The following is a 12500-nucleotide window of genomic DNA, read 5'->3' on the forward strand; positions in this document are numbered from 1 at the left end:
CAGTAAGGTAGTCTAAATCCGGGCCTACTTGGACAAACCCCAGAAATCAAAGATTGACCCATCACTAGGATAAATTTCAAATTTGAGCTCATTTTGACCACAGGAACCCCTCCTTCTAATCGCTTGAAGTATGTTTGGGACAAATCGTCAAAAATGTATGGAGAAAAGCATCTGTTTCAATAACTATTAAATTATTATCAATTTTCGGAATTAAAATTTTCATTAAATTAGGAAAAACTTTCCCGAAACACCATATCATTAGGATTTTTTAGCATAAGTATAGGTGCCCTCCAGCAGTTGCTACTCCGTTATTGACCAGGATCTCCAGAAGTTACATCCACGAGCCGTGGAAGATAAGTGGGAGCTATCTTTCCTCGCTTCGCAACTTCTCAAAGGCCCCTATCATGCTGATCAATACCGGCGCCGGCCACGACCAGTGGTAGGGTCACGGGGAAGTGGATGGGAATGTTAGTCCGATACTTGAGTGATAGAGACCGCCCAATCGACTGCTTCTCCGACAAAGTATCACATGAGTTTTGAGGGGGTTAGTAGATGGGTATGAGGTCAGGATTCACGAGTGGCAGTGATGTGACCATAAGCATTTTGTTTATCGGTTGAAAATTTTTAAATCTTAGGCAGCCGGCTGCGGAAAGATAAATTATTGATTAGTTAGAAAGTTTTTTTTAATCGAACGCGTGCCAACCGAGCAGTAGTGCTATGGGCTGGACTTATCAGTATATTTTTAATGATTGTACAATTTAGATAACGCGTGCAAATTTCAAAAATAGTAAATAAAAAACGCTTTACTCTTCATAAAATCGAAAAGAACATTTTATCGCGCGATTCTTTTTCAACTGACGACGATTCTGTTTTCGCTCCACTTTGTGTGCCTCTGCGGCGCACACACACACCGCTGAAACCTAAAGAGAAGGAAAAGATTTGATAAACTAAGAATAATGCGAAGAATACAGACTGAGTTTTTTTATATTTTAGTTGTTTGATGTATTTTATTCTCACGGCGTGCAATCGGATGCTGCTGTCAAGAAATTAATATTAAATTTAAAGGAGTTAAAGGATTAGTTAATGATAAGTAAATCAAAGACAGGCGACTGAGGAATAATTTAACTCACTAACAAATCAACGAATAATTTGAAACAAGACTGATTAAAAATCTACATGTATTTTATGCTTCCTGTCCAGTGCAAAATTTAGTTACTTAATTTTCAAGTTAAATATATTATGATAGAGTTATTGAATTTTAAAGTTAAATGCATGATGAATGACACCAAAAGAACAAACTTTTTCTTGGAACAAACTCACCGGGATTCTGCTAAGAAGGCATCACTGAATTAGTTCCGCCACCGACCACCGTCAAATGTAATGGCGTGGTGGCTGAAACACTGGCACAAAGCGTCTATGAACTGTCACCTTTCGTCGCACCGGCAGCTCCTCTCACAGCTGACTCCAGTTTTGAAGCCCGCGGTAATCCAAGACGCATGCACTCACACAGACACAAGTCAAGTAGGTCGAGAGCATAAAAAAACACTGCTTCCCTTCTCTTTGGCTACACCAACACACACGGCTTGCAACATAACCGAGGCTCAAAATTCTGCAATTTATGTTTTCTTCCTTAGCTCTCTTTCTCCCTCTCTCTCTAAATTATGTTTCGCTCACACACACTGACACAACTCTTCTGAGAAACATTTCCATTTTTCTCTTTTGTGGCCACTGGTAAACCTGCTTGTGGAGTTTTTATGCTCCGCTCTCGCAAAAATTATATCTCTCTCCTCTCTTCCGAAATTTTCATCCGCCGAGGTACTGCTTCTCGTACCGCCATCTTGGAAATAACAAATCAAATTTCACAATTTTGCAATAAAACACCAGAAACTCTAGAAAATTTTCACTACCATTATGTTATTCCGATTTCTAAGCCACTCCGAACTTCGTTGTCTGCTGCCGTTCGTCGAACACTCAGTAAATAGCCCCGATACCCCTTTCGAAAAACAAGTTTGCACTGCAGAAAACGAACACTTCACAACGTTCTGATAGGGGAAAGTGGGGCAAGTGTAACAAGCTAAGAAAATGCTCGTTAAAACCCATTAAAATGTTAAAACATCTGCCGGATTTTATCATAATCATCTTATTTCAGGTCTTGACTAAGACTTTGATAGAACAAATTTTGAAAAAATCCTGTTTTTCAATGTTAAAAATTGATTTTAAAATTTTTGATTTTCCGTACGTTCTACTCAACTAGTGGGGCAAGACGAACAACCCGTTGGGGCAAGAGGAACAATGCATGAAAAAACATGTTAATTTGCTTACAAGTGAACTGCTATCACTTTGAAACATCAGATTAGAATGTATTTGTAACGTTTCTTTCATTTTTAGGTTAAATAATAATATTTTACTAAAAATTTGATCGCTCTTACGAAAAAAATAATTACTTAGATGATAAATAGTAAATTTTCATAGTATCACTTTATTTTGTGTGGAAATTTTTTTTAACAATTGTTTATCAGTTTTTAAGAACTTTTTTGTATTATTTCCCAATAAAATATGTTGCTGCAGCAATTCGTATTTTTTTCCATACTAAAAATTCATATGGTACACTTGCCCCACCTGAACAAGATTTTTTAAAAGCTCTCAACAAAAATAACCAAAAGTCAAATCATACTTTCTAATAGGTGCAAATCATTGGTAGGGACACTACTGATCTAGGAAAAATTGCATTTTGATAAAATGAGCCTTAAAACGAACCCTAAGCCTTATTTTGTACTTTCCAAATATTATAAGAAAACAAAGGTTTTTAAAAAACTTCATTAAATCTTATGCCCCGTGGCGTTTACGTTGTTTTGGCGGTTATGTGGTAGTAGAATCAGCTGATTGCATTGCTAGCAACAATTCCTCATACTGGAAATAATCAAAATTGTAAAAATTACGACCGTACGAGCGATTGTTCCTCTTGCCCCATATGGTCGTCTTGCCCCACCTTCCCCTACACCAAAAACACTTCAAAATAATTAAATTTCACGATCAACTCAACGACACAACAACACTAATCGTCCCGTAAACCAATTTGACCAAAAATCCCGAAAAATCACTTCAAAAAACGAAAATATTCACGACGCCAAGCCAAAGTTCAGTTTTTGTTCCATGTACGGGTAAAGTGGGAGTATTTTACGAAACATGGCGGTAATGGCCAGAATCTGACCCAGTGCCGGCGTTGCCAGGCATTCGGTCACGGTACTGATCATTGCGCAATGGTTCCAAAATGCATGGTTTGCGGGGATTCTTCTCACGACAAGGACAATTGTCCCGTGAAAGAAGTTTAAAGTTTAAATGCTACATCCATGATGGAAGCTATCCAGCACACCATATCATTAGGATTTTTTGCTCCAAAAATAACCATTTCCAAGCGGACGGCTCTAAGGGAAGAAAAAATATTTTTATGCTCACATGCGTGCTAACTTGCCTGATTTGATATTTGATTTATGAAGTTTATGAGCTTTTCCTGATTTGCTTCTAATTCGTCGTTTTGAAATTCTATCGGATTCAAAATCAAAAAATAATTGTATAATCTTGTCTTACAAAAGTTTGGCCAAAGTGATTAATTGTAAAGTTTTTTTTAAAGGTCTTATGAACTATTATCATTCATATGTTTATAGGACCTATTCAAAAAAACTCTAGAATCTATCTATCTTCGCAAGACTATTGAAGTCCAATAAAATATTCACAATTCTTTCCTTTGTTAAAAAAAATATTGGCAATAAACAATCTGTATCAAAATCTCCAAAAGGTTTATTTAGTAACTTTAAGAAGAAAAATGCTATCCATGCTTTAAATACCGATTTCGGACCTCTCTATCACCAAAAAAGCCGTTCTGTGTCATTGGTTCACCCATAAAATGGTAACTTTTCAAGATTTTTTTGAATACTTTGGTATCTTCGGCAAAGTTGTAGGTATTGAGGATGACTATTCAGAAAAAATAGACACACGAAAAAAAATTGTGATTTTTTAATTTATTTTTTTTACCGAAAATTCAGTTTCTCAAATCTGTGTTTAAATAATTTTTTTTCATTTGTTTTATGGGACAAAACCCCGCATCTTTTGAGCCATTCAAAGGTATGGACCGAAATTCTGCCGACGAGTATCGTTTTTTAACAGTGATGTTTATAAAAAATAAATTTTGGACTTATTTTTTCACTTCTTTTTTATGTAAAATTGAATTTGCAATCGAAAAATAGTCTACAATACTTTTGATTACTTGCACAATTTTCAAAATAAAGCCATTCAAAATTAAATTTTGTCTGAAAAATCCGGTTTTTTTTTAATTGTGTTCGTGATTGTCCGTCCTAAATTTTTTTTTTTCAAAAAGTTCAGAAAATTTTCTGCAACTTCGTCTTAGAAACATTGCATATTGGATCACTGGTTGCTGAAATACAGCAGATAAAAGAAAAAGAAACAGGAAAAAAAAAATCCCGATTATTTTGTCCGATTTTCATATTAAAATATGAAACTTTCGTGTAATTTTCCGATCTTTTCGCAAACAACATTTTGATTTTTATAAATGAAGACATTTCAATACGGCATAACATTGAATGTTCGGCCCTTTCGAAATGTTAGATGAGATGAATTTTTTTCACAAAGTGACGTAAACGACATATTTATACAGCAGTTCCATTTGAAAGTTAAAGAAAAAAAGTAAAAGTGCTTCGATTTGACTCATTTTTTTCTGGGGCTTCCTTGGCCGTAGTTTTTTGTTTGGCCTTTAGGGTGGCTTACGCCGTGTTAGGGTGGTCCAAGAAATTGCCATTTTCGTCGATTTTCATAAAAACCATGTTTTTTTTCAAAAAAAAATACCTTCGCTCCATTTTAACCAACTTTAGCTGTCATGGGCGCAAATGAAAGATGATAAGTTTGACTTCCAAGAAAAAAATAATGTGGATCTCATGATTTTTTCATAAAATGTTATAAACAAATATCGTTTTTGAGCAAGCAAATGAAGTTATCCAATATATGCTCTCCCTTTGCAAACGTTGTAACCAATGTTTTAATTTTAATCTAAAAACGTTTATATCCTAAGAATTTTGAAAATTCGCTGCATGTAGTAGTATGGTCAGAAAAATTTAGCTTGTTTTGCGGAGCGAGCTTGGATTTTTTTTTCGCTAAAAAAATACAACTTTTTCTTTCAAAAACGCATAAACTATCATTTGAAGGCCAAGGTGACCAAATTTGAATAACTGTTGTAAAGACACTCCCTATGACATTTTAAAAACATAGCTGAATACACATGAATACAATGAAAACTTTATTTTCTGGAATCAAGGTGGATTCAAGGTATTCAATGAATCGGAAAGTTTCTCAATAACTAAATTTTTTACTTTAAAAATTTGACGCTACAGTGGACACTCTCGTTGTCGATATTGAAGGGACCGTCGAGAGTGGGAGTTATTATAGAACAAAAAATCAAAGCAATCTATTTGAAAGAACTGTCAAATTTACTGTTTGAAAGAACTGTTGAATTTACTGTCACTTTTTTTTTGATATCGAGAAGATCGACAGCCAGAGAGTCCACTGTATTTGGTGGTGATGTAGAGAAAACCTTATTTTCCTGTTTGCTTTCCCTTAAGAGGATGTATCTTAAGTGTTCAATGTCTCCAAGTAACCAAGTAAAAAATTCCCTATAAATAAAATTAGTGGCTTTAACATCAAAACGATGCACGATTATGAAATTTATGTTAATTTATTTTTGAGTGCAATTTTGATTTGACATCTAAACGTAAAGTTAACATATTAATGGTAAATTGACAACAAAGTTAAATAAATTTGTACCAAAGCTTAAAAGATGCCATTTTTGGTATCTAAACAAAAATAAAAAAATAAAAATCAAATTATTCGCTCTACAGCATTGCCTTGGCGTTCCCGATTACGGGATTCCTACTCGAAACTTGATGTCCGAAAGCTTGATTGTTGAGGCAATTCCAAACCTCTTTTTATACCTAAGCTTCCGTCCACCCCGGGATTCGAACTGACGACCTTTGGATTGTGAGTCCAACAGCCTACCAGCGACTCCACCGGGATAGGACCCAGGGAGACGACTCCTACACCTGGACTGAGCTATCGACCTAACCTCTAGGTTAGACCGGGGCCAACATTTACTTCTCCATCCGACGGAAGGCGTGATCAGACAAATCTCGTCTCAAAATTTGCCACCGGGACCTTCTGGGATCGAACCCAGGCCGACTGGGTGAGAGGCAATCACGCTTAACCCTACACCACGGTCCCGGCTATCTAAACATACCGAGAAATAATATTTATCAGATTTGATTATGTTGCGTCCCTAATTTTGCTGTGGTGTTATTTAAACTAAAAGGGTATTTTTAAAGTGTATTTTTTCTAGAAAAATCAAGGTATTTGAATATTTAAATAGCCTTCTTGTAAGGACGGTTACCAACATTGTATGTAGACTTGCAGGGACCAACTAATGATGCAAAATGACTTCTTTGGTCATAGAAAAAGTACACTCAAAGATTCATCAAAATAAAAACGTTACTTAACCCACCTTTAGGTAGTTGGTGCCTTCATCTCATTAATAGTGTGATTACAATCCCCTAAAGTGTCCACATGGTTTATAGATCTCCCCTAACGTGATCGCAGCACCTAAGAGGTCCTAATAAAAATAAGTGACGATTAAAAAAACAGACTTCCTACAGACTTTTTGTCAAGATTATACAGACACCGCCTTTCAGTAAAATGGCATCCCTCTACAAGGCTTTTTTCGTGGTGATCAGACGGACCATTTGAGGTTATGTAAATTTATACAATTTTTTAAACTACTTGTAATTTTAAATAGCTAAGTCAGATCTTGAAAATTCTTAATCCACAAGAAAGGACTTCTCAAATGCTTTCTAAAAATATATAACATGTGAGGGTTTCATGAAAAAGCCACCCTTTTTATAATAATTTTAATTTAATATGAAACAGTTTTTTTTTCAACAAAACTTTTTAAATATATGACAAAACTGCATGAATTTAAATAGTAACATAGGGGACGTTAAGACGGATCGATTGAAACCATTCCGGTCAAAATCGGTTGAGCCTGTGACGAGATATTCCAGTGACATTGATTTGATAAACATGTCTAGGGGAGTGTGGGGTAATTTGGACACCCTAAGGAAATTGCTCTGTCACGGGCTGTATGGATATTTTAAAGGAATGTGGATGACACCAGAGGATAATAGAGACCATATTTGATGGAAAAATGTCATTTATTCCGATAAATTTTGATGAAAAACCCATTTTTATCGCAAAAATTAAAAGGTGTCCAAATTACCCCCACATTTTTGTGTGGGGGTAATATGAACACCCCTATGGGGTAATTTGGACATGCCTTGTGGGGTAATTTGGACATGCCTTGTGGGGTAATATGGACATATCTTGTGGGGTAATATGAACACCTTTTGAGGGGTAATTTGGACACATGTTGAAGAATAAGTTTAACATTTGATTTTTTGAGCATGTTTTTTATCCTTCAACCTGGTTTCGTAATTGCTTTATATTTTGAAGTGTTGTTTTGCTCACAATATTTCATCAAAGGTTTAAATAATGATTTTGTGATAGAACTATAATTCTTTAGGAAGATAACAAATAGTTCAGTGTAGTATACATAATTTAATCATTAATACTGAAATGATTTAAAGATTGATTCTGGATCAGGCACACTATACTTGTTTTTAGTGATTAAGGTATCGTTTATGTTTATATAAATCAATTTTTATATAGAATTTATTAGCCTGAAAATATCATTTTTTTTTAAATTTTACATTCTGTAGCCCTTCAAATTTAAATATTACTGTAAACCAGCATAGAAATTAGAAATGTCAAAGAAATTAATTAAAAGCAATCAACATTAGAGTCTTGTTGAACGCCAAATGTGCAGTAATCAGATTTTCATCAATTTTTATCTAAATTAAAAAATAGGGGTTTTATGAAAGTTCTCATTGCTCACATTCATTTTTGATGGTTTTGACATATTAAATCCCTCTAAATTTATCTAAATCCCTTTAAAAACTCATCCAACCATGAAAGTTACTTTTTTGTTGCCTGACAGGTAGACTTTCAGGTATGTCCAAATTACCCCACAAGCCATGTCCAAATTACCCCCATGGCATATTCTATCATAAACTGCGATTTTTGATGATAAAATGGATAAAATGCACAATTTTTATACGTACATATCTCAGGCATCGTCCAAGCATCCCTCTTAAACAAAAATGTCCACTTTTTGCCATATAACTCCTGCAAAACCTTATTTCCTAACCTTCAAATATTAGAATTTAAGGCAGTTCCAACCGGCCTTTGGAAACTTTTACATATTATACCAAAACTACTTAACCTATTCCAACTTTTTTGGTTTGTCCTTACTCCTAGGCCATTACTAGTACTAGCATTATCACTTAAATTGCCGTTTTCACTTTATATCCGAAGAAAACGTGATTTTTAAAGGGGTGTCCAAATTACCCCCACTGTCCATATTACCCCAAACTCCCCTACATACAGCCAAACACACAGACATTTGCTCAGCTGATGATTCTGAGTCGATATGTACAAATAAAGGTAGGTCTATGAGGTCTAATTAAAAAGTTTATTTTCCGAGTGATTTTATAGCCTTTCCTCAGTAAAGTGAGGAAGGCAAAAATGCAATGAAATAATCTGAAGTCTCAAATAATTGCTCCATGATGAAGCACAGGTTTCTTTTGGAAGGTTTTTTTTTCTTCTGTTTTGAGATTACTACATTGTTGTCCAGATTAAAGAAAAAATGATTACCAGAACATGCTTGCAGGGAGCAATATACAACAAGCTGCTTCGCTTCGTGATCAAATGATTGTTTGACATCAAAGAATTCAATTCAATATCAGAGCTTGTAGAAAGGGGGAAAACTTTTTGCTCAAAGCTCTTTCCATCTTAGCCATCAATGATCATAATCCATTATTGACCCGCATAAAAATTGGGATGAAAATTAAAAAAAAAACTTTTTTTCCCATTTCCCCCTTCTTCCCAGTAATTACCTCGTAAAAACGCTCCAAATGACCCCACTCGGGCTGGAACTGGCCAAACCCGTTTCGTTTGATCTGCGTGATGCTTTGATGCGCGGCCTGTGGACCGGCTATGACCATCTGTCCGATCTGGAGCCCACGTTCCGGTGCGGGTGCCTCGAGCCGGTGCCGGACCTGCTGGCCTCGCAGGAAATTGAATGGGCCGATAGGCAGAACCTGCGGGTGAAACGGCTGACCGAGATGAGGGAGACTCGGGCGGGCTTTGAAGCCGCACAACGCCAAAAAGAGCTCGAAGAGGCGGAGTTGGCCAAAAGTTCGGGTGGTGCCGCTGGGGGTGGTAAGAGTGCCGCAGCCGCCAAGAAGGAGAGTGGTGGCAAGGCCAAGGCAAAAAAGAAGACATCGGGTGGCAAGAAGGGCAAGAAGAAGGGCCAGGAAAAGCCAGCGCTGGAAATTGCCCCGCCGGTCGTAACAGATGAGACCACGGTGGACATTGATGGGGATTTCGTGCAGCAGGAGATGCAGCTGTACCTTCAAAAGATGGAACAAATTGGGCCCGATTCGTTGAGTCTGGCCGGCGAGGAGCATGTAAATTTGCGCAGATTCCGTATTACCGGAGGCACCTTTTCCGTAAGCCGCTTCCAAAAGCTTCCCCAACCAACCGAGCTGAGCAGTGACTTTATCTACACCACCTTGCCGGCGGATCTCCAATTAACCGAGATGCAGTTCGTGGCCGAAACGAGCGAAGATTTCATTAAAATTACAGTCAAACTTCCCACGTTCTGCTTTTGGTGGCATGAACCCGTGGTTTGCCGGTGGGAAGCTTGGGAGGAGAGTCAGGAGTTTGAAGGCTTACGACAAGAGCTTAAAGATTTCCACCTTAATTACGACCAAAATCAGCACGAAAAGGCCAAACTCCTGTTTGGAGCTCCGAAGCTGCCCAAAAACACCAACAAACCGACCATCATTCCGGACTTTTACATCAACGATATCCCGGCGGACATTAAGTTGCACTTTCTCATTGTGGACCACATTTTGCCACGGTTGCCGCAAAATTTTAAGTTTCATGCCGAGCTGCACAAGATGTTCCAGAGGATTCAAGCGAATTTTGAGCTCGAGCAGCGGCTTAAAATTGAAGAAAGGTTGAACGAACTGCTGTACCCGAAGTTTTTGGTCATGCAAGCAGCTGATGAGAGTTCCCTCAAGGTCAGTATTTGGGTGTTACAAAATTGTGTGAGCATGTGTTTTTTTAAGCAAAAAATTCTATGAGTTGTTACCGTTAGCGTACTGAGCATGAATCTTGAGTATTTTTAGGACAGTTTCTTGCGATAAATAAAACTCATAGCCGAAAAGCTCAAAACCTCAGTGTCACCACAATATTTTTTGCACAAAAATATATTGTTTTGTTTTGTTCAAAAATATCCCACCAATGCACTGTGGTCCAGATCGCAAAATTAAGTGGAAAATTAATTTTCCGAAAAATTGTGAAGTTTTGGAGCTTTGATGTCTTCAGAAGAGTTGTTGCAGATGGAAAGGGGCAACTTTTGGTTTGGTTGAAATTAGGGTGGTTCACTATAAAGATGATTTTGAAAATCCAACTTTTCAGGAATATTTTTTGAATTTTTTATGTCTTCAAAAAGTTGTTGGGCTTGCCAATCTAAACAAATTTGTCGAAGACACCAAAATTTTATTTCGTAAACGGCGCCTTCTACGACCAAATTTAAAGAAAGCACCTGAGCAAATCTTCAAAAATCTGTTTTTAACGTGACAATTCAGGGTTAAGTTGTAGCGAGAAAAGTGATATTCGGGACACTTTTAGAGCTCTAGAAAAACAAAAAAAATGTTGGCTGGTTGGCTTTTTGAGGGTCAAAAGTTACAGACATTTTAAGGTTAAAAAGATGCAAATTTAAAACTTAAATATCTCGAAAAGGCGCAAGCCAAACTCTACAAACGCTGAAAAAATCTCAGGGGTGTCAAAAAAACTTTTTTTGTCAATTTGGGTCAATTTTGATGGCAGATTCAGATTCAGCGGAAAAAATTACATAAAAAAAAACATATATTTGGACAATTTTGGAATTTCATTAAGTTGGCCCCATAAGGTTTTCCCATGAATATTGAACTTTTTTCAAATGAAGATATCTCGAGTTTAAACATTTTTTTTTTAAATTTGCATCTTTTTTACCTTAAAATGTCTGGAACTTTAAACCCTTAGGTCCAAAAAGACCTGTCAAAAAATAAAAATGTTTGTTTTTTAGAGCTGTAAATTGCCCCGAATATCACTCTTCTCTCAACAACTTCATCCTGAATTGCTACGTTCAAAAACTGGTTTTAAAGGTTTGCTCAGGTGCTTTCTATAAATTTGGTCGTAGTAGGCGTAGATTACGAGATAAAATGTGTGTGTCTTGGACAAATTTGATTGGATTGGCAAGCACAACAACTTTTTAGAAGACAAAAAAAATCACAAAAATATTCCTGAAAAGTTAGATTATCAAAATCACCCCAATAGTGAACCACCTTAATTTTCAACCAAACCAAAAGTTGCCCCTTTCCATTTGCAACAACTCTTCTGAAGAGTCTAGAGGAGTTAAGCCGTCAGTGTGCCTTTCGATCGACGATGATATACAAATGACTTATTTTCAGTAATTTTACTTAAAACACTCAAACATCATTTCATAGTTTAAAACAATATTTCACAGGACGTCGTGCCTCCCGATCAATGATGATATAGAAAGGACTTATTTAATAATACCAAAAAAATAAGCACTGCACTTTTTTTCATTTTCACACACAATGTCTGTCCAATAAATAAAAAAAAGATTTCTTCAGGCTTTTGATATTTAGTGTATTCTTCATGATTTTTTTTAATTTCAGCAAAAAACTAAACAATTAATTGAAAGAAAAAAAAATACTAGAAAAAGCCTCTTACTAAAAATGTGATAATTTTAAAACGTAAAAATTACTCAAAGCTTATTTGAGCTGCTTACATGACAACTTTTAAATTTTCATAACAATATTGTTTTCCAGCTGAGCTATTTTTAAAGCCTTTCGAAGGCATACAACTCTTTAAAATATCAGAGCATTTGTTTTTTTCTTCTCTGCACATTTTTTTTTGTGGGTTATTTTCATTAAAATTTTGAAGGTTCTCAAAAAACGGTACTGTGTACAGTGAGATATTGAATTTTAAAGGCTAGTTTTTTAATAACTTAGGAATTCTTGCAAGTTTTGATGGCCCCAAAAATTTGAGCTTGATCAGAAAATGCTGATTTCAAGGACAACCCTCCTTTCTTTCAGCTTGTGTCTCACAGCCGCGAACTTCTCCGTATACCCAGCACCGCCGACGTTCCCGAAGGCTCGGAAAGCGTAGCCAGCTTTGGCGGCCATCTCGTCAGCCCAACCATCGAAACGCCCGTCCAATCGCTGCTCCAAGAACTGGCAATGGCCCAAACC

General features: G+C 36.4%; 1 protein-coding gene across 1 annotated transcript in view; it reads left to right on the top strand.

Annotated features, from left to right (window-relative positions):
- LOC6054084 overlaps nucleotides 1–12500 on the top strand; it is a 15688-nt gene that overhangs the window by 1345 nt on the left and 1843 nt on the right. The window contains exons 6-7 of the mRNA XM_038266412.1: nucleotides 9062–10259; nucleotides 12345–12500. The exon at nucleotides 12345–12500 is cut by the window's right edge and continues 716 nt beyond it. Coding sequence (XP_038122340.1) covers nucleotides 9062–10259; nucleotides 12345–12500 — 1354 coding nt within the window. The remainder of the gene's footprint in view (nucleotides 1–9061; nucleotides 10260–12344) is intronic.

This window comes from Culex quinquefasciatus, chromosome 3 (assembly GCF_015732765.1).
Source record: "Culex quinquefasciatus strain JHB chromosome 3, VPISU_Cqui_1.0_pri_paternal, whole genome shotgun sequence".
NCBI classification, from domain to species: domain Eukaryota; kingdom Metazoa; phylum Arthropoda; class Insecta; order Diptera; family Culicidae; genus Culex; species Culex quinquefasciatus.